The 22,857-nt window shown below is 43.7% G+C and overlaps 1 protein-coding gene across 4 annotated transcripts in view; it reads left to right on the top strand.

The window, feature by feature from the left end:
• SEL1L3 (SEL1L family member 3) overlaps window positions 1–22,053 on the top strand; it is a 58,108-nt gene extending 36,055 nt beyond the window's left edge. For all 4 annotated transcript variants that reach the window (XM_061584329.1, XM_061584331.1, XM_061584330.1 and 1 more), the window contains 7 exons: window positions 1,725–1,815; window positions 1,909–1,993; window positions 2,407–2,516; window positions 3,713–3,840; window positions 5,438–5,540; window positions 5,622–5,694; window positions 20,886–22,053. In XM_061584329.1, the coding sequence (XP_061440313.1) occupies window positions 1,725–1,815; window positions 1,909–1,993; window positions 2,407–2,516; window positions 3,713–3,840; window positions 5,438–5,540; window positions 5,622–5,694; window positions 20,886–21,043 (748 nt within the window). In that variant the 3' untranslated portion in view covers window positions 21,044–22,053. The remainder of the gene's footprint in view (window positions 1–1,724; window positions 1,816–1,908; window positions 1,994–2,406; window positions 2,517–3,712; window positions 3,841–5,437; window positions 5,541–5,621; window positions 5,695–20,885) is intronic.
• The last annotated feature ends 804 nt before the right edge of the window (window positions 22,054–22,857 follow it).

Here is a 22,857-nt window from a genome sequence, read left to right as displayed (position 1 = left end):
GCACCATCTTAGCATCTTGTCAGCCTTCCATGAAACACATCTGCAAGTCTACTTGGTGCAGTTTTGTTGTATGGTGTTCTTGAAATAAAGTTTACCTGCTTGGACCATTCCTCAATTCCTTGGGTTTTTACAGAATGGGCTTCAGTTGGGCCTCAAGCTTAACACATTGCGCAGACAACTAGCTGCTCTCTCATTGGTGCTCTCTCTTCAGCCATCCCAGTCAATCAGGTCTCATCCCTTGGCTAAGCAATTTCTAAAGGGAGCAGTGGCAACTTGTCACCCTTGTTGTGCACAGGTTTCCATCATGTAATCTTCATAAAGTGTTGTCCACTCTTCAGTGTCCTTCATTTGAACTGCTGTGTTCTGTGCCTATCCGGGTTCTGTCCTTTGAAGTTCCTTTCTTGGTAGCAATTATGTTGGCCCAATACATCTCAAAGTTGGACACATTATCTGTGGCAAAACATCTTTGCATCCTGCCTTCAGACAAAGTCATCTTGCATACACACTCCTCTTTTATACAAATGGTGAACTCAGCTTTCCTTAGGGAGCAAGAGATTGTTCTACCTACATTTTGCAAGAATCTGGTTCATCCTCGAGAAAAGGTGTGGCATTCTCTTGACATGAGGAGGGCCTTAAAGGTTTATATCAATTGTATTAGAGACATCAGGCAGACTGATTCTTTGTTTCTTTTCATCCAAGTTTGCTAGGGAAGAAGTTGTTCATTCAACACTGGTTTGTTAAGAGCCTGTATTAAGTTAGCTTATGAAAGTTTACACTTAACTGTTCCTGATGTTACTGCACATTCCGAAAGGTCTTCTGTGACCGCTGCTGTTTTTGTTGTTGTTAATGCTGCTTTTCTGGAGATCTACAGATCCACGATTTGGGCGTCATTCAGTTATTTCATTTTCCATTGTAAAATTGATGTTTACACCTCGGTTGAGCTGGCCTTTGGCAGACAAACGCTACAACATATGGTCATGCCTTGTGTATAGTTGATCCATGTAGCTCTCCCTATATGTTTGTTGATTGGGACTGCTTGGATACATCCCACTTGATGGACTATCATCCAGGGAGAAGAGGACTTTGGTCCTAATCTGAAAGAAATTTCTCCTGGATGATAGTCCATCAAGGCTCATCCTTGTATCTTTGGGATTGACTCAGCTGAGTTTGCCATGCTAATATGGCATTTGGGTGTCACATTTTCTATGGGCCCTCAACATTCATTGGAAACAGAATAGTTCTGTAGTTCAACAGATAACACTTGTGTCATGTAAGGAATTATTAAAATACATGTTATAACTTACTTTTTGTGCTTCTATGATTTGCAGATGTGTCTTTTTAGGGGAGTAGGTCTCTGTTCTCTTGTGGGTTGGACATTTTTCTTTGATTTTTTTTTCTGTGAGTGTTTGTCATAGTTCCAGGTATTACCTTCTTCTTGACTTGTCATGAAATGAACTGAGGGGTCATGTGACCAAGGCAACTTACTCAGAAATTAACTGCAATTCCTGCTTGTGGATGCCTAGTGGCACACAAGACCCACTTGATGGACTATCATCCAGGAGAAATTTCTTTTCAGGTAAGGACCAAAGTTCTCATCTCATTGAAGTACCCCTGATGGAACTCCAAGGTTGTCTGGAAACACAGCTTGAAAACCACTATACTGAGCTACTTCTGAAGTTTTCCTGTGTTCAGTTGCACTTTCTCTCACTCCCCTTGGATTTTAGGCATGAAGCCCTGCTATATTGCATTCTTTCTGCAGAGACCGGAATTGAGGTGTCACAGACAAATCTGGCACATCTCTGTGAAGAGAGACCAGTAAGTAAATGCTTTCACCACCTATTGTAATTTTACATTTTTAAATATTTTGCCTGGAAACCTGCTGAGCCATTCTTTCTCCTTGCACCCCAGGATTTGGCAAAAAGATACTTCGCTGCTGACTGCATTTGGAGATACTATAATTTCTCAGTTTCTCAAAGCAATGCTCCCTCATTTGGTATGTAGAAAAACTTGTTATAGATAATGTTGTGTGCATGCTTTTTAGTGATGCAATATGACTTCCTTTTGGCTTGCTTGTCATTAATCAATTACAGTAGGGCCCCGCTTTGCAGTGCTTCACTAATGCAGTGGTCTCAATTAGATGCAATTAGACTAAAGCCCCACTCATACGGCACTTGTTCCGCTTTTACAGCAGTTTTCGGGCGTCATGCACCATTCTATTCAATGAGTTCCGCTTTGGGGCAGTTTTCGCTTTTCAGCGGGGGTCTGGAATGTAACCCTCCCTATGAGTGGGGCCCTACTGTACTGTCTTTTGCTAATTTATCCAAGCCACTGGAACCTGTCATAACCTGAGTTCCGTATGAAAGGAATCATTTTAAGAGGTTTTAATGTACCTGCTTTTTTCCATAGCTTATTTAAAGGTGGGAGATTTCTACTACTATGGATATCAGAATCAATCCAGAAACTTGGATATGTCAGTACAGATGTATGCACAAGCAGCATTATATGGAGATCCACAGGTAGGTTGTTAGTTAGGACATAAAAGCAGTGTTTATATCTGCAGAAAATCTGAGGTCTCTTTGGAGGACTCCAGAGATCTGCAGTGTGTCCCACAAATCCCTATCACGTTCCATATGACTGTACTATCTACAGTGCTTGAAAGCTGATGCCCTTGAAGTGTTGTATGCCATAGCTACTGTGATATAGTGGTTAGAGTGACCTGGGAAACCAGAATTCAAATCCCCTCTCAACCATGAAGCTCTCAACCTAATCAACACAGAGTTGTTGTGAGGATAAAATGGGGAGGGGGAGGACTACATATGCCACTTTGAGCTCCTTGGGGGAAAGGTGAGATGTAAATGTTAAAAAAATAAAGGACATGGTGACACACTCAGTTCACACACAGACACGCTTGCCCTATCTAAGGTGGTAAAGAAAAGTCAGCTGGTTCTGATTCTAGTTTCCCCTGCTTTGATTCTGCCTATTACATCTGAGCCCACAGACGGACTGGAGAAAACACAGATCTAGCAAGTAGTCTAAGGTGGATAGAGATAACAGGAAGCAAACAAGCAAGGGGCAGTGTTCAATCCCAAACCAAGAGCCCAGAAAATGAGGGTGGCCAGAGACTGAACTTTCAGAGCTCTGGACCAGCCATACTGTGCAGACAGTTTGTACCAGTAAGCACTTAACCTGAGCCCTTCTGTACTAACTACCCTTCTCAGGTATTGTCCCTTTGCTAAGTATGAGTCAAAGCCTAGCACTCCATCACTTCTCTGCTATTTCTTGCTGGTTACATGGCCTGCATTGGCAAGTGTGCTCTGTAGAGCACGAAACCCTTGTGAATGCGGATGCTGGCCCCACAGTGTTATCTTGCTGAAGGGCTGCATTCTCTGTTTTGGTGAGTTCTAGCTGTCAAGGTTGGTGTTGAGGCCCAGTGCCTCTGCTGTCTGTACCTCTAGCCTTCCTGGCTCCCCTCCCTCTTTCTTGGTATCCAGGCTACTGCTTGAAATTGGGGTCAGGACGTTGTGCTTTTTGATAAGTGTACCACCTACGTGCTGATAAAAGAAAGATACCAAACACAAGCAATGCTGCCCTTACATCACAGAGCAGTAGATTGTTATTTGTTTGAATAGAAATGTTGTGAAGGCAAATTGTTCATGTTTCAAGTCTAAGCCAGAAGTGCTATAAAACTAATCATTCATTTTACATGTTGTAGGGATTCTTTAATTTGGCTCTTCTTCTGGAAGAAGGTTATTTGATCCCTCGTCACATTTTAGATAATTTAGGAATTGACAAGACCATCGATTCCAGTAGTACAAGCCTTCTTCAAGAGCTTTATGAAAGGTGAGGCTGTTCTTGTTTATTAGTGCCATGTTTACAACATTCAAAGTATGTTGGGATTTTCCCATTGGGGTAAAAAGACTTCAATGTCTATTTTATTATACCCATCTGTTTTATTTTATAAATTGCTTATTGCTTTTCATCAAAATGATGTACAATGTACAGATTGAAAATGATATAAAATCAGCAACAGCTGAGATATTCCTTACATCTAACATTTAAATGCCTAAGAGAGTAGTTTTCAGAATGTGTTCTATGGATCCTGGGGTCCCTTGGAAGCTTCCCAGGAATTCCTCAATGAGAAGATCAGTAATGGCAAACAAGCTTCCATAAAAGACAGCTTGCCTGCCACTATTTTCTCCATGCAATGTGCAGTTGCAGGAGGAGCTTTGAGTGCTCTCGGAACCATCCTGCACTCAGTGTGTTGTTCCACAGAATCCTTTGTGATGCATGGGCTTTCTTTGGCAAGCAAGTCACTTGGGGAAAATAGTTTCCTGAAGGTCAATAGTTTGAAAAGCTCTGGTCTTGGAGATTGAAAATTTCCACAAGCCATCGAAAACAGCAAAACATGGTGGGTTGTTGGGCCTCTTTCTTCCAAACAAATTCTAGACTTCAAGTGTTCTCCACACAGTTGCAGTTGCCTTGAAGGAACAGAGTAGAATCACACCTTTTGATACCACCCATATTGCCATGTGCCTGCTGGCCCTGCCCCCTTGCCACCTACTTGTTGAGGGGACGATCTGAAGAGGAGAGCCCTGCGGATTCCCCCCCCAACCCCATGACTTAGGGTACTAATCATGAGAGGAGTCCACATGCGCAGAGCAGGCTTTCCTCTCCAGATCTTCCCCTCCAACACATGGATGACAGGGATGGGGCCTGTGGACAGTCTTTTCTTCACATTACTGTAATCCTATAGAGGAGAACGCCTGAAGGAGGCTTTAGCTGTGGTGCTGCCACTGTGAAGATCTTACTCCAAGCATCCCAAGATCTAACTTTTCAAAAGGGCAGAACCTAAAACACGAGCCTTATTAATAAGCATGGTTGTTCAAAGTTAAGTGTTGAGAAGTTCACCAAAGTTAAGTAAGTAGGTTTCGCATCAAAGTAAGTAGGTTTAGGATTGCAGCATTAAGTGCTAGATTGGTGAGATCTTCCTCAATTGTCGTGTGAGCAGCATCCATTTCCTGAAACGTCCTGAACTGCTTCCATTCCAGCTTGTTATAATTTTAATCACAATAGCTCTATTGATAAATTAGAACATTTCCATAAGTTGGTGGTGTGAGACCGTACAAGAAGGGCCTGCATATTACAAATATCCCAGGACAGATAATGCCTTGCTGTTCCTTCCCCCAAGTTTGGCCCTCAGAGTAGGAATAAATGGCAGCATGGTAAGGGAGACACTGTTGATGTGAGGACGAAGCCTGTTCCCGATTACTAATGGCCCCCATGAAGACTCAAGCCTCCTCTTATCTGCAAAGGTCTGCCTCTTCATCTGCATGATGCTTGTCTTGGATTCTGTTCCTTGGTGACCCTAGAATGTGACAGAATGTTGAGAACCACCTTTTATATGTGTTCATGAATGCCTTTTTATTATTGTGCATAGGTGCTGGAACCATAGCAACCAAGAATCAATTGGTCCATGCACATTAGCTTTGCTAAATCTTCACCTGAGGATTTTCTTGAAGACTGTTTTGCATTCTGGTTTGGTGCGTACATCTCTTTTGTTCTTAGAGCACAAAATGCCAGGCAGTTACTCAGACTAATACCATCTTCTGAATTCACTGCAGATTTACTTCCTGGGTGCCCTGTTTGTCTCTGCAATGGTTGTATTTGTCATACAGTGCTTTCGGGCTCTGTTGGGTAAGTATCTAGCAGCAAGTACAAAACTGAAAAATGGGGGAGATAAAATCACAAGGCTAAATTTTCACGGCATTCCTTGCTTATTATTACTTGACCTGGTGCTCTATCTCAATTTTTTTCTTTACAGAAAAAGAATCAAATTAGATTTTCTCAATACTGTAGGCAATAAACAGTTGACAAAGTCTAGTTGGGTTTTTGCACTATAGAGGGGAAAAATGGAGACAAGAGCACAAAAACATGGAATATCCTGAAAATTTAGCCTTGCACACCTCTGATCAAATGTTTTTTTCAGTTTGATCCACACTTTGCTATGAGCCAAGGACCTGACTGTTGAAACAGTAGTTCTCTAAAAATGGACCACATATATCCAACCCAAAAGCCTCCAGTTTCAAGTTACTAACATATATATTCACTAATAGGCAAAAAATCTTGCAGTTTAAGTACATACCTAGGAAACTTCACTAAAATTGCACAGTAAATCAAACATATTTAAAGTGATTATCTGAACTATATCAACTGTTTTAATATTGTTGCTTCCTCCCTGCTAAAACAAGATCAGCATAGCATATGTCTTGTTTCTGTTATTTGGGCTGATTTCCGGTGTTGCCACCACTCACCAATTCTTCCAAGCTATACAGGAAGTGGATTGGCCTGTGAAAGACCAATCCAAATTGTGTTTGCATTTTGACAAATTTGTAGGGCAGTATAATATTTCAGAGAGAAGTTCAGGTCTTGTGTTCCCCTGGTGCATTCACTATAGCTGCCCAATTTCCCTGCTTTTTAAAGTTTGATAGAGATGTCTGTTGGCAATAGGTACGTTCTTAAACCGCAAGGGTTTTTTGCCTGTTAGTCAATTTCTCTGCTTTTTAATCTGGGAGGTAAGAAATGGGATCCTGTGCAAGTTTGCTGAGAATGGATTGATCATTTGCATGCTTATTGAGTTCAGTGGGATTTGCTCCCTTGCAATCATGCTTAGGATAGGTGAAACTGACCACAAGGGGATGGGGAGGAGGGGAGGAGGTTGGGAGCAGGCAGGAGAGGGAGGAGGAGGGCAGGTTTGATTATTTGCATGTTTATTGAGTTCAGTGGAATTTATTCCTGTGCAGTCATGCTTAGGATAGGTAAAACTGACCATGGGGAGGGAGGCCTGGAGTGTGCAGGAGAGGAGGAGGAAGGAAGAGGGGAGGGGAGGAAAGGCAGGTCTGATACATTTGCATGCTTAATGAGTTCAGTGGAATTTACTCCCTGCAGTCATGGCTAGGATATGTAAAACTGACTATGGACGAGGAGAAAGGGGAGGGGAGAGTAGAGGGAAGGAGGAAGGAGGGGGGAGCAGAAAGAGGGGGAGGGGGAAGGAGGGGGTTAGAAGGGAAGGGGGAGGGGTGAAGGAAAGGGGAGGGAAGGGGCAAAAGTGAGATGATGGGAGGGAGGAGGAGGGGAGGACAGGTATGATCATTTGCTTGCTTGTTGAGTTCAGTGGGATTTACTCCTGTGCAATCATGCTTAGGATAGGCGAAACTGACCTGGGGGAGGGGCAGGAAGGTGGAGGGGAGGTTGACGAGAGGATATTGGATGGTATGACTATAGTATACAGCCACTCTTGTGGCTGTATAATATATGAGGCTCTACATCTGTGTTTCCTAAGTGGAGGCACAGGGTTTATTTGTCATTTCATTTTGTTTCCATAATTAAACTATGTAACAGTTTACATAGTGTTAAGAATGATTTAGCCTCAAGGGCATCCATCCCCTTAATTTTCTTCAGGAATCTACTCCCCACCCCTTCAAAAGAGGCTGTCCGTTGGTATCTTTTCGTGAGTCACGGACCTGAGCGTGTCTGCTGATTGGAAGGAGGCATGCTCAGGTAGATGATTCATGCAGAGATGCCAGTGAGCAGCCTCCTCTGAGAGTGGGTAGTTCTGCAGCATTTCAGCACTGTAAGTGACTGAACCCAATTTCTCCTTTTGTGGAAACACACTAGCTCCCTTCATGTGTTACTTCCGTGAAGAGGCATCATCTTAATAAAAGGGCTGCGAGGCTATGACTCTGGCCCTAGCAACACACAGTTCCTCTTGCCATCTACTTATCAGGATGGAAGTCTGAGGTGGGGACACAAGTAGGCTTCTATGTTTGTAAGCATCCTAGGATCCTGGAATCCTAATCACATAGGCTTTTAGAACCTGGGGGAGTCTACGTGTATAGCAGTCTACATGTATACATCTGACCCGTCTGTCCACATAGTGGGGGAGCTGTGTGCCATCAGAGGTGGGGCTAGTGGATGGAGCCTCAGCCCTTTTATGAGTGATGTGTGAAGAGATGGGATCTTTATAAAGAAGTTTTGTCCGAATATGTTTTAGTGTTTTTGTTTGCCACCCTTGACTCCTTCTGGGAGGAAGGGCGGGATACAAATTTAATCAATAAATAAATGGGGGAGAAATTTGATTCAGTTCCCATGTAAAGCTGAATATATCAAATTTGCACTTTCCAAAACAATATGAGAATCGAAACACAGCCACTCTTGGAAATCTACACTTATTCAAATTTGGTATGCACATCTCCAACCAAACAGTGTTTATAAAAACGCATATATTAGGGGAAAGTGTACATAAAAATGAATATCTTAGTGAAAGTAACATACAAAAATGCATTATGTTAGGAGAAATTGCTTGCAAAAATGTATGCATTAGTCAAAGCTGCATACAAAATGTGTTAGGAAAAATTGCATTAAAATGCTGAAGAATATTCATGAGGATTTTTTAAAACATAAATTCTCAAATTGCTGCCAAAATGCAGAGAACCAAATTTTAGATAGGAATAATGCAAAACTGAGAATGGAAATGGACAGATCCTTCCACCTTAAAAAGAATTCGTAGATGCACCTTTTTGTAACAGATGCAGTCTACCTAATGCCTGAAACTCGTACCATAATAAACCAGCAGCAGCATAACTCTGTGCCTAGAGACAGGCAAGAGTTTTTAATATAACTGAAAGTGGTTTGAGAAGCTACACTATTGTAGTGTTGCACACATTGCCTCAATGGAGAAAGCAGGACTTGCTTATGTACCACAGCTGCTATCCTTATTCAAATCACTTTTAACTTCCGTAATTGTTTTTTCCTGGCTTGAAAACAGCATCTTCCCTTTTCACTGATACAAGCATGACACAAGATTGCCAATATTGGTGTGTGTAAAAATTCTGTGCAGTTATATTTGCAACTGGTATAAAATTATGCATGGCATTGAGAAAGTGGATAGAGAAAAGTTCTTCTCCCTCTCTCATAATACTAGAACTCGTGGACATTCAAAGAAGCTGAATGTTGGAAGATTCAGGACAGACAAAAGGAAGTACTTCTTTACTCAGCGCGTAGTTAAACTATGGAATTTGCTCCCACAAGATGCAGTTATGGCCACCAGCTTGGATGGCTTTAAAAGAAGATTAGACAAATTCATGGAGGACAGGGCTATCAATGGCTACTAGCCATGATGGCTGTGCTGTGCCACCCTAGTCAGAGACAGCATGCTTCTGAAAACCAGTTGCCGGAAGCCTCAGGAGGGGAGAGTGTTCTTGCACTCGGGTCCTGCTTGCGGGCTTCCCCCAGGCACCTGGTTGGCCACTGTGAGAACAGGATGCTGGACTAGATGGGCCACTGGCCTGATCCAGCAGGCTCTTCTTATGCTCTTATGTTCTTATTTAACATTTATTTTCAACCTAACTTGTGGCTAAGGTTCTCTGTGAGTATGAGAAATCCAAATACCATTATCAACCGGTTTCAACCTGTCTTTAGGCAGTACCTAACTAAAGCATTCCACAAGGTTAAAAAAGGGGATTCTGAGTAGAATATTAACAAGGCAAGATAATGGATAGCAGGAAGAGATAATTTCCTGTACAGCGCTCATGTTTCTCACCAGCTGGAACTGTTTGAATAGCAATTTGATTGAGTTGATGATTTTACAGTGTTATATTAAGGTTAACTACCATTCAGGCCAATGGAGCTCACTCCAGAATTGCTCTGAAATGCAAGAGAAGACACAGCATCTTCATCTCCACACTCCCACCCAACATTAGAAGTCAGAACCCAATCAGTAATTTAATGGTTACTTTGCCATGTAGAGTTTAATTCTACAGTGCAGCGGGGAATCCCTAACTAGTTCAGAGAGGGAAATTATTTCATACTAAGAGAAGAAGCATCAATCCCCAAAAGAGGTGGGAAGGGATGGAAAATCAAAGTACGCAAAGCTAAAAACAAACATTGATAAAAAGACTGGAATTAGTCAAGGTGTTTGGGCAGGCAACTGAACAAAGTAAATATGTGACCATATTACAGTAGATGTTTTAACCACAGTGGCAAGTCTGGAAGGCAATAAAAGTATGCAGCTCGTTTTTGGAGACCAGATAGGCGACAATCCAACACTAAGACTAAAATCCAGTGGATGCCAGACTTTACAATGAATTACAATGGAACTTATGTTTTGAGAAAACATGCATAGGATCACTCTGCATGTTATCTGCACTTTACTGATTGATTTCAGTAGGAGTCACAACTTCACTCTCATTCCATAGATTTCAGTGAAACATGAGTTGTGCCTAGGATTTGCTATATTTTGCCATTTGTTTAGCTTTTGTTACTCCAGTGGGCAAAGTAGAAAAAGTACACCACCAAAGGAATGACTTGAATATCACACAAATGCTGAACCTGGGGGGGGAGGGTCTGTGTGTGTGCATCTAAGCTCAGTGTTAGAGCAAAAGCCTTTTGTGCAGGAAGCCCAAGGCTCAATCCTTTATTACAAGCCATTCAAACAAATGTGATAATACTGTCAATGTTGTTAGTTAGATTCTGTGGATATAATGGCATCTCTAGAGAAGCTCTTGGAAGTCTCATCCCTGGTAGAACAAGCTGTGTTTTGTAAATATAGGGAACTATATTAATACCAATTTTAAATCAAACTATATTAATATCGATTTTAAATCAAACTAAGAGTCACCATAATAAATATTTGAAAAGGAATCCAGAAGGGCAGTTCCGCTGTACAAGGCATTGTTAAACAAATGGATGCTATGCAAGTACTCTTCTGGAGTAGTCTATGACCAAGAGTTACATCAGTCTTGGTGCTGCACAACATAACACAGCAAGGGCAGTCTGTATACGGAATGAAGGAGAGTGCTATACAAAGTCAGATTAATGTGGTTAGGAACCCTGATGTACTTCTCCAAATAAGCCCCCTTTCTCCCTAAAAGAAACACATGAAATAAGGTACCACAAATAAGCCTTGTAGTATCTTAAATACTAAAAAAATTATTATGACAAAAGCTTTCATAGGCAACAAAAAATACTCTGAACAAGTGTACTTCCACAACTCTTAGCAAAGCATGAACAAAAAGTATTTTGCCATCCTTAATAAACAAAAGGAAAATACTCTGAGCGTCCACAGTTTCACATTTTAAACTCACTTAATTCATCATTGTTTTTGCTCATTTACCAACTCTCAGCTTACATCTATCTCATGTGGCTGTTGTAAAGACACAGAAGGTATTATAAAATGGCTCAACAGGGACTTAGTCCTGGGAGTAAACCCCATTAAACATAAAGAGACTTTCTTCTAAGTAGACATGTTGTTGTGCCCCATGCACAAGAGATGTTAGCTCCTTAGGGAGAGGAGTCAGATGAGGACGAGGTCCCTGAGAGCGTTGAGGGAAGGGGGAGCGCTGCCAGTCTGCAGACTTTCTTGGCCAGCCCCCCCCCATCGAGGCAGATTCTGCTCTGCCTGCAAGCTCCCCGCCTGAGCTGTTGGGAAGCGACCACTTGCGTGGGCCAACCCCACCCCCACAAGAATCCCCACCTGGCACTTCAAACGCTTCCCTGCCAACCAGCTTCCCACTCCCTGAAGCCAAGCCATCACCTAGCGAAGCCCCACTGTCAGATGGGCTGCCAGAGGCTCACCTCTGCTCACCCTGCGCGAGATGAGGGACTTTCACAGGGTGGAACTTTGGAAGAGCCATTGTTTACGAGCGAAGACCTTCTCTACTTAAGCAGGTGCCCACCCAGACTTTAGTGCTGAGTCAGCTCTCCCCACATGCTGCAGAGACTGTTTAGGTAGCTTACCTAGGGAAAGTAGTGAGCTAGAGTACACAGGTTTATGAAGTGCACTGCTTTGGATGTAACCATCACCCTAATAACACGGGAATTAAACCAAGCCTCACCTCCGTCTCGTGTCTTGGGCTCTGCGCAGGACAGCTTGACTCAGCCAGCACCTCCCTTCACTGATGCTCCCATGACCGACACCATGGAGGCTAGTGCTGCCGCCAAAGGGGGACTTCAAGGAACTGTTGAAACCTTGTATGCCGAAGTCCAGAATCTCCAGGCAGTAACCCAGAATCTCCAACTCGAGAATCAAAACCTTCGAGCCCTGATTGCCCAAGAAGGCACAGCACCGGTGGCCGTGCCACCCATCAGAGTTAAACCACAGTGGGACTATCTCCTTGCTATGGTGGCCAGAGTGACTAGTTTGCCACATTCCTTGTCCTGTGTGAACTATACATATGTGTGCGTCAAGCTGAGTTTCCGAATGATGATGCGAAGGTGGCGTTTATCATCAGCCTCTTGGAAGGGGAAGCAGCCAAGTGGGCTACCCCGTATCTCGTGAGAAATGACCCTGTCTTGGGTCAATATACTGCCTTCGTCACAGCCATGACCGAGATGTTTTGTGACCCTCAGCATAAAAAGACTGTCGCCCGCCAGCTAGGAACCTTGAAATAGGGGAAGGGCTCCGTGGGGGCCTATACTAACATGTTTCGCGTCTTAGCCCAGGAGGTGGAATACAGTGACCTGGCTCTGATGTACTTCTACCGGAATGGGCTTAGTCCGGAAGTGCTGGACAAATTGGCATGCATCTCCCTGCCCGGCAGCCTGGTGGAGCTAATCCAGTTATATCTGCAAATAGATTGAAGGTTGCCGCTTGGAGTGCAGGGTGGAATTTCTACGTTCTCAGGTCCCCACACCTCTCCCCCACATCCGTTTCCCGCCTAGCATGCCAACCGTGGAAGAAGCCTCCCCCCAACGTTACAGCTGGAATCGTACTGCAGGATTGAGTCGTCCTGCCTGACAAGTACGAAGAGTACCAGGATGTGTTTGACAAAAAGGAAGCCAATCAGTTCCCTCCCCCCCATCAACCCTACGACCACACCATAAATCTGATGCCCGGGGCGTGCATCCCTGCAGGGTGGATTTACTCCCTGTCGGAACTGGAGCTGGCGGCGCTAACATGACACTAACCTGAAGAGGGGCTTCATTGAACCCTCCCAGTCTCCAGCCGGGGCCCCTTTGCTGTTTGTTTATTTATTTATTTATTTATTTATTACATTTATATACCGCCCCATAGCCGAAGCTCTCTGGGCGGTTTACAGCAATTAAAAGCATTAAAAAGAAATATTTTAAAACACAAAAAACAATTTAAAAACACAATTTAAAAAATTTAAAAACAATTTTAAAACACATACTAAAATGCCTGGGAGAAGGGGAAAGTCTTGACCTGGCGCTGAAAAGATAACAGTGTTGGCACCAGGCACACCTCGTCCGGGAGATCATTCCATAATTTACTGAGAAGGCCCTCTCCCTTGTTGCCAGACTCCCAGCTGCCCTCGGAGGAAGCACCCGGAGGAGGGCCTTTGATGTTGAGCATAGTGTACAGGTGGGTTCGTGTCGGTAGAGGCGTTCCATCAGATATTGTGGTCCTAAGCCATGTAAGACTTTATAGGTTAAAACCAGCACCTTGAATCAAGCTCGGAAACATACAGGCAGCCAATGCAAGTGGGCCAGAATCGGTTTTATGTGTTCAAACCGTCTGGTCCCTGTTACCAATCTGGCAGCTGCATTTTGCACAAGCTGCAGTTTCCGAACCATCTTCAAAGGCACCCCACGTAGAGCACATTGCAGTAATCTAACTTGGAGGTTACCAGAGCATGGACAACTGAAGCCCGGTTCTCCCTGTCCAGATAGGGGCATAGCTGGGCCACCAACCAAAGTTGGTAGAAGGCACTCCATGCCACCGAGGCTACTTGAGCCTCAAGTGACAGAGATGGTTCTAGGAGAGCCACCAGGCTACAAACCTGCTCCTTCAAGGGGAGTGCGACCCCATCCAGGACAGGTTGGACATCCACCATCCGGTCAGAAGAACCACCCACTAGCAGCATCTCAGTCTTATCTGAATTGAGCCTCAGTTTATTAGCCCTCATCCAGTCCATTGTCGCAGCCAGGCACTAGTTCAGCACATTGACAGCCTGGCCTGAAGAAGATGAAAAAGAGAAATAGAGCTGTGTGTCAATAGCATACTGATGGCAACACACTCCAAATCTCTGGATGACCGCACCCAGCAGTTTCATGTAGACGTTGAACAGCATGGGGGACAGAACTGACCCCTGCAGAACCCCATACTGGAGAGTCCAGGGTGCCGAGCAATGTTCCCCAAGCACCACCTTCTGGTGCCAACCCGCCAAGTAGGAGTGGAACCACCACCATGCAGTCCCTCCCATTTCCAACTCAGTCAGTCTTCCCAGAAGGATACCATGGCCATATCGAAAGCCACTGAGAGATCAAGGAAAATCAACAGAGTCACACTCCCCGTCTCTCCTGACAGAGGTCATCATTCAGGGCGACCAAGGCTGTCTCCGTGCCAAAACCAGGCCTGAAACCTGACTTGAAATGGATCCAGATAATCGGTCTCATCCAAGAGTGTCTGGAGCTGGCCTGTTGAGAAGAACAACAGAGAGTTTTGCCTGAGTAATGACTACCGAGAGCTGAACAAGATCACCATTCCCAATAGCTACTCCCTGCCGCTCATCACGGAGATGCTGGAGTGACTGCAGTCGGCCAAGATTTATACCAAGCTGGATTTGAGGGGAGTTTACAATCTGGTACGAATGAAGGAGGGGGATGAGTGGAAGACAGCGTTCAAGACACGATATGGACAGTTTGAGTACTTGGTCATGCCTTTCGGACTATCCAATAACTAAGGGGTCTTCTAAAACTTCATGAATGACATATTTAGGGACTATTTGGACTGGTTCATGATTGGGTATCTCGATGATATCCTAATCTATTCGGACTCCCCAGCTGAACACGTTGTAGCATTGCCCGCATGTGTCTCTTGTGTCAGGGAGCATCGTCTCTATGCCAAGCTGGAGAAGTGCGGCTTTGACCTGACCATGCTGGACTTTTTGGGGTATCTCATTTCTCCCACCGGGGTGGAGATGGACCCAGGCAAGTTTCACTGCATCCTCACGTAGTAGCCTCCCGAAACAAAGAAGGATCTTCAGCGGTTCCTGGGGTTCTGCAACTACCACCACCGGTTCATTGCTAATTACTCTGACAAGACTGCGCCCCTCATGGACTGCCTCAAAGGCCCGGGTCCATTTCACTGGACTGACGCTGTGCAAAGAGCCTTTGAGGAGTTGAAGGTTCGGTTCGCCTCGGAACTCATACTGCAACATGCGAACCCAGCACGCCCCTTTGTGGTGGAAATGGATGTGTCGGACATGGCCATTGGAGCGGTGCTTTTACAACCAGCATGGGGGGGGAGGGTCTGAGACCATGCACTAACTTTTTGTGGAAGTTGACAAGTTCAGAGCAAAATTACACCATATGGGGAAAAGAGTTGCTGACCATTCGCGATGCGTTTGAAACTTGGTTAAAATTCCTTGGCCAGCCCCCCCATTGAGGCAGATTCTGCTCTGCCTGCAAGCTCCCCACCTGAGCCGTTGGGAAGCGACTACTTGCGCGCACCAACCCCGCCCCCACAGGAATCCCCACCTGGCACTTCAAATGCTTCCCTGCCAACCAGCTCCCTGCTCCCTGAAGCCAAGCCATCACCACGTGAAGCCCCACTGTCAGATGGGCTGCGGAAGGCTTGCTCATCCCACGTGAGATGAGGGACTTACAGAGGGTGGAACTTCGGAGGAGCCATTGTTTATGAGCAAAGACCTTCCCTACTTAAGCAGGTGCCCACCCAGACTCTAGTGCTGAGTCAGCTCCCCCACATGCTGCAGAGACTGTTTAAGTAGCTTAGCTAGGGAAAGTAGTGAGCTAGAGTAGACAGGTTTATAAAGCGCACTGCTTTGGATGTAACCATCACCCTAATAACACAGGGATTAAACCAAGCCTTGCCTCCGTTTCGTATCTCGGGCTTAGGGCAGGACACATGTATACCATTGTATTGTAAGTTAATTATCTAGTGAGTTCTTAATGAGTGTCTTCGCAAGGTTTTCACATGTTAAATTTGGATGGGAGGAGGGGGAGGTCTTTAACATCCACCCACACTTGTGTAGTAGGATTTGCAGAAACTTACACAGCCACGAGAGTGGTTGTATACTATAGCCAGCATGGATTTTTTGCATTCCGCAATGTTAAATTTAAAATACCCCCACCCCATGCCATTCTGGTTCCCATAAGCTCATTTCAAAACAAAACCTTACAAAATTTATAGTCCTGAACTCAAACACTTGCTTAACCATCTAAATTTTTAAGTCGATATACAAAATAGTCAGAGAATCGAGAGTTCAAAATGTAAAAAGAGAGGAAAAAACAGACCCTTTTTGGACTTCTTTCTGTCAGAGTTCTCATAATTTGTTGAAATTAATTAAAAATCAGCCATGTTCACAGAGTACCTGTAATCCTATTACTGATCTTGCCCTATACTCTGACCTTAATCTTCTGCAGTTTAAAAGTTAAAAAAAAAACCTAGCTGATTTTTAATTAAAGAAATTTAGCATTGAAGTCCAGGCATGCTCAGTAAAAACCAACTGTCAGTGTGTTCCAAAAGCCAGACTCACAGCTGCTTGGCTTGCCTAATCAGGGGGCCACACCCACGCCAAAGCTTTATTTCACTTTAGACAGTCATGGCTTCCCCAAAAGTATCTTGGGAAGTGTAGTTTGTGAAGGATTCTTAGAGGAGACCCCTGTTCCCCTGATAGAGCTCCAGTGGCCAGAGTGGTTTAACAGTCAGCCGCTCTGATTAAAGCTCTGTAAGGGGAACAGGATGTCTCCTAGCAACTTTCAGCACTCTTCACTAACTACACTTCCCAGGATTCTTTGGGGGAAGCCATGACTGTCTAAAGTGAAATAAATAAATAAGTGAAATAAAGGTCTGGTTTGATTGTGGCCAGTGACAGCTTTGGTTTAAATTTGGGTGGGAGACTACATGTGCCTGCTGTAGAATAAAAAGGTGGAGGAAATGCTGAAAAATGATACTGTTCACAATGTTTTCCTTTTGGGAAGGAAAGGGGCTTTCACTCCCAGTTTTAAACCACCCAATCACTTCCCTCCTCTCCCCCTTCCTCCCTCCCCCTTCCCTCACTCCCTTCCTCCCTTCCTCCCTGCCCCTCCCCCAGGTCAGTTTCACTTATCCTAAGCATGATTGCACAGGAGTAAATCCCATTGAACACAAAAAGCATGCAAATGATCAAACCTGCTCTCCCCTCCACCTTCCTCCTATCCCCTCCATCATGCCTCTTCCGTCCCACTCCCCTCTCCCCTTCCAATCCCCTCCCTCCTCCTCCTTCCCCTCCCCTCCCTTTCCTCCTTCCCCATGGTCATCTTTATCTCTCCTAACCATGATTGCACAGGAGTAAATCCTATTGAAAATAAGCATGTACATGATCAAACCTGCCTTTCCCTTCCTTCCCCTCTCCTCTCCCTTCCTCCTCCCTTCTTCCTCCCCTCCCCTCTTCCTTCCTCCTCTCCTGCCCATTTCAGCCCTCCCTCTCTATTCTCCTCCTCCCTGCCCATGGTCAGTTACACCTATCTTAAGCATGATTGCACAGGAGCAAATCCCACTGAACTGAATAAACATGCAAATAATGAAACCTGCCCCCTCCCCCTTCCGCCTGCTCCCATTCCCCTCCTCCCCTCTGCCCTTCCTCCTCTACCCCTGCCTGTTCTCCTCCCCCCCTCCCCATCCCCTTGTGGTCAGTTTTGTCTATCCTAAGCATGATTGCAGAGGAGTAAATTCCACTGAACTCAATAAGCATGCAAATGATCAAACTATTCTCACCTAACTTGCACAGGATCCCATTTCTTACCTCCCAGATTAAAAAGCAGAGAAATTCACTAATAGGCAGAGAAATTCACTAATAGGCAAAAAACCTTGCGGTTTCAGAATGTACCTATAGCCCACAGATATTTCTATCCAACTTTAAAAAGCAGGGAAATTGGGCAGCTATAATGAATGCACCAGGGGAGCAGGAGACCTCACCTCCTCTCTGAGATATTGTACTGCCCTACAAATTTGTCAAAATGCAAACACAATTTGGGTTGGTCTTTCACAGTCCAATCCACTTCCTGTGTAGCTTGGAAGAATTTGGCAATATGTGCCTCTGAGCATATGGTGAGTGGTGGCAACACCTGCAATCAGCCCAAATAACAGAAACAAGACATGCTGTACTGATTTTGTTTTAGCAGGGAGGAAGCAACAATATTAAAACAGTTGATATAGTTCAGATACGCACTTTAAATATGTTTGATTTACAGTGTAATTTTAGTCAAGTTTCCTATAGTAAATCACTTTCTTTTGCTTCTGTTTCTGTGAATATGTGATGTACAACAACACTTGGCAACACTAAAAAAACTCCAAAAACAATTGTGGATTAATGGCACTGACATGAGGAACGTCTCAGTTTGCACAAGATAAAACAGTGGCAAGTGAAATATATTCTAGCAAAATTCTAGGTGTGCTCTATATTTTTAGTTGACCATGCCCACCTTTTCTTAAGTGGAGTGGTTTAAGAGGCACATGTTACCAAATTCTTCCAAGCTACACAGCAAGTGGATTGGACTGTGAAAGACCAACCCAAATTGTGTTTGCATTTTGACAAATTTGTAGGGCAGTCCAATATCTCAGAGAGGAGGTCAGGTCTCCTGCTCCCCTGGTGCATTCAGTATAGCTGCCCAGTTTCCCTGCTTTTAAAAGTTTGATAGAAATATCTGTGGGCTATAGCTACATTCTTAAAACGCAAGGGTTTTTTGCCTATGAGTGAATAACTTCTAAGGAGGGCCTGCTTTTAACAAACCCACCACATGGAAGATGCATTCCAAGGGTTAGAAAATGAGTCACAAGTAGGGGGGAAATCTGCACTTAAAGTGAAGAGAAAAACATCAGCTCTTTAGGACCCCAGGAATTCATATGGTCTGGTATTCAAAAAAAGCTCAGAATCTGGGTCCTCTAGTGGAGTGGGCCCTGGTGCAGTTGTTCACCATTGTAATCTGGCCATGGTTTTATGTGGGAATCTCGTTGCTGGATCAGGTTTCATATTAATAAGAAGGTGCATTCTGGATCTGTGGCTGTTCATGCAGTCTTCCATGTTGGATATGACCTGCATATGCATCTGTACTAATCAACCATTTCTGGCAAGGAGAACTAAATTCAAGACCTGCATTTCCTCTGGTGTGAAAGCTTGTGTTGCAACAGGCATGTCTGTTCAGTATATATGTACATGGAAATGGACTGTCTTCAAGTTGATTCTGACTTATGTTGACCCTATGAATAGGGTTTTCATGGTGACAGGATTCAGAGGGGGTTTACCATTGCCTTCCTCTGAGGCTGAGAGGCAGTGACTGGCCCAAGGTCAGCCAGTGAGCTTCATGGCTGTGTAGGGATTCGAACCCTGGTCTCCCAGGTCGTAGTCCAACACCTTAACCACTATACCACACTAGCTCTCGCACATATGAAATCCTTATATACAGTACCATATATGCAGCCCACCTGTGTGCATTGGCATAAATGCTGTATGTCTTGTTTTTTGAAGCGAAAAAAATATTCTGTGACTGTGCAAGTTCAAAGCCTTGTGCTGCTACAAAGCTGGAAGCTTGTGCAGAAGTGATTGTTATTGACAAGTTCTGACAAAGTTGAGCATGACGATTGTTTTGAGAATTTAGTAGGCAGGGCCTGGTTCACGTAAATTCATTTTGATTGGCCTGTGTGACAGCAGACTCTGATTGGCTGGAGGTAAGGTTCCAGTTAGTTGAGAGTTAACTGTCAGTGAGGGGGAGACAGTTTCCGTTTTTTTCAGCTCAGAGTTGAGTTTAGTTAGTTGAGAAGGGAGTTGATGAGGGAGTTGTTAGAAAAAAGACCAGAGAGAAGAACTGTGAATAAGAAGGCCTGAATATTAACACCCCTGTGTGCTATGAATTCTTGTCTGGGGCAGATCAGAAGAAGGGAGCCTGTGATTCAGTTGATCTAAGAGGCTGCCTTTGTAAAGGTTTTACCAGAGGAAGGTTACACAAGTGGGTTTTTAAAGTTGGCTAAATTATCCAAGCAACCGAAAGTATAATAGAGAAGCTTTGGAGTACAGAGGCAGATTGTCCGCAGTAGCTGGACTGGATTGTGGGAGTATTTGGCTGGGGTGGAGGTTTAGGGAATTTGGCCTGAGGTAAACACCACAGATCCTCCGTAGCGCAGAGTGGTAAGCGGCGGTAACGCAGCCGAAGCTCTGCTCACGGCCGGAGTTCGATTCCAATGGAAGGAGGAAGTAGAATCTCCGGTAAAAGGGGTCGAGGTCCACTCAGCCTTCCATCCATCCGTGGTCGGTAAAATGAGTACCCGGCATATGCTGGGGGGTAAAGAAAGGCTGGGGAAGGAACTGGCAATCCCACCCCATATATACGGTCTGCCTAGTAAACATCGCAAGACGTCACCCTAAGAGTCGGAAACAACTCGCACTATAAGTGCGGGGACACCTTTACCTTTTTTAAACACCACAGAGGCTGGTGTCAGCAACAGTGTCTCTTGATTCTTCAGAAAGTGTCAGCACGCACCTTGATGACCTCAGTGTAAATATTGGTATTCCCTTATGTACATATGTCCCCTTAATAAACCAACACACTTAGTTTAAAGATCATCCTGTCTCTAGTATTGATGTTCATCTTACATCTAATACCATCTACTAGGAGGTTTTGAAAGTATTCTGAGTGAATTGGTGGCAGCAAAAATGTAAGGAAGCACAGATACCTAAATCTGTGTTTATACCAAGTGAGCCGAGGGAACTAGATATCCCTGACAGGGCCCCAATTCAAATAATCTTTATAGATTATAATCTTTGAACTGTAAACTCTTTAAAGTAAGAGTCCAGGTTCCACTTCCACATGCAGCCCTTTATATATTTGGTACTTTACTTTTATCTACTATATTTTATTGTGTCTTCCAACAGTTTTTCATCCACATATACCATTAGTGCCAGAACAGGCTCTAGCTGAACTTTCTCCCACAGAAGAAAATACTAATGAGACCACATCAACAGACCCTACTCTTACAAATAATTCAGAAGAGAATGGTTTAAATCCTCAGCATCCCTGTTCCAGCAGTTGAGATGTGCATTTCCTCAGTGCGATATTCTGATGCCATTGGAAGACCGACACCTGCCCCTTCTGCACCAGTTGCAAAATGTCACCTTTGGGGGGGGGGCTATTCCCTTTCACCCTAGGGTAGGATCTGCTACTGTTGAAGCATGAAGCTCAAGTCTTGCTTGAGCTTGGAGCATCCTCGAAGGTTTCATCTTGATTCTAGGAGAAAGGACCTTCAAATATAGGGAAGTCTCTTGCACAAATGGAAGTATTTTTAAATTCAGAAATGTGAACTAGAATATAATCAGACTTATTGTATTATTGGGGAAAGGATTTCTGTTCTTAATTTCTGTAATTAATCACGGCTTTTCCCCCCGGTTAAGAGCACTGATTGACCTAGTTTTGGGAATAAGGACTTAACCAGACAATCTGTCAAAGTGTAGTCCAGATTCCAGAATAATTTTAGACTTTGTGGGCTAAGCCTCCCAAATGTAGTTTCAAAGATATCCATTATAGCATCCATTACTACAGGAAGATTCTATTGACCTGCAAAAAAATATCCAGACCACTGGTGTTCAAGGCATTTCAGCACTGGAGATGTAGTTGAGTTTAGGAAAGCCATCATCATCCATCTCATTTGCAATGTAGGGGTGATGGTGATAATATGAATGCTGTACTTTATAAGGTTGTTTTAATGATTATGAAGATAATTTATATGAAGCACTTTGAAGATTTTCTAAAGCACTATTGAGGTCTACACATTATCATTAACATGTAGATCTACATATTGTATATTGCTTCAGTAGTTTCTGACTGTGAAGTGGTTTACAAATCTATAAACTAATTTAAATAAAAATATTACTGAGAAGAAGCTGCTCCTACAAATTCATGCATTTTCTCTTAAAATTGGACCATTACTGTGCTGCTTCGACCCTCCACCAAGCAAAATGTTCACTCCTCTGCTTATATGTGACGAGTTCATTATTTTTACCCATCACCTGATTATGAGATAGGCTCCCCTTGCTCTGCTTTCAACACAGTAATAAATAAAATTATTTTTCTATTGATATAAATTAACTGCCTCACTTGTATTTTTGTTTTCTTTTGCTTACTATAATTGGACTTTCATCCCAAGTTTTTCTGTTGGAGCTAATCATCCTGTTGTCCAGGAAAGTGTGGTATTTTTATGCTGATGATTATAAACTACTCAACATTTGATTAAAATGCCAGCACTAGAGAAAGGAAGGAAAGACTTCTTTTCTTCCCTTTTCATATTATCAGTGGATTGAGTTAATTTGGATTTTCAAGAGGAAAACTGTGATAGGTCCTGTTTGCTGGTAATGTCATGTGAACCATGCAAATTTAAAGGAGATGTGAGTAGCACCAAACACACAGTAAACCCTGGGTAGATGAGCCCTACGACTCTGTCCCACAAAAAGGGATTTAAAAGGACTTACTGAAAAACAGAGCAGGATTTTCTGACAAGGAACACCTTGACTTGTTGCTGGACCATCATGGAAGAAAATAGTCATTAAGGCTGCAATCCAATACATGTCTACTCAGAAATAAGCTCCATTCGGTTTAATGGGACTTACTCCCAGGTGAATGTGTACTGGATTGCAGCCGTGATTACCAAGAATTTACTGGGATAAAGTTTGTTTTCTTTTTTAACGGCTGTTACTTTATTTCCTCCCCTTTACAACAATGCCCTGGGTAAATGATAAGAGGTCAGAAGGCTTAAATGCAAGGGATATAAACCTGTTGTAAAGTTGCTAACTTATCTGTTTACCTCCTCCAAAAGGGCAGGCAACAACTCTCTCTTGTAGGGCATTTACATAG

This window comes from Rhineura floridana, chromosome 9 (genome assembly GCF_030035675.1).
Source record: "Rhineura floridana isolate rRhiFlo1 chromosome 9, rRhiFlo1.hap2, whole genome shotgun sequence".
Classification (NCBI taxonomy): Eukaryota; Metazoa; Chordata; class Lepidosauria; order Squamata; family Rhineuridae; genus Rhineura; species Rhineura floridana.
The sequence above is the reverse complement of the archived record's forward strand: the minus strand, read 5'-3'. Positions and strand labels throughout refer to the sequence as shown.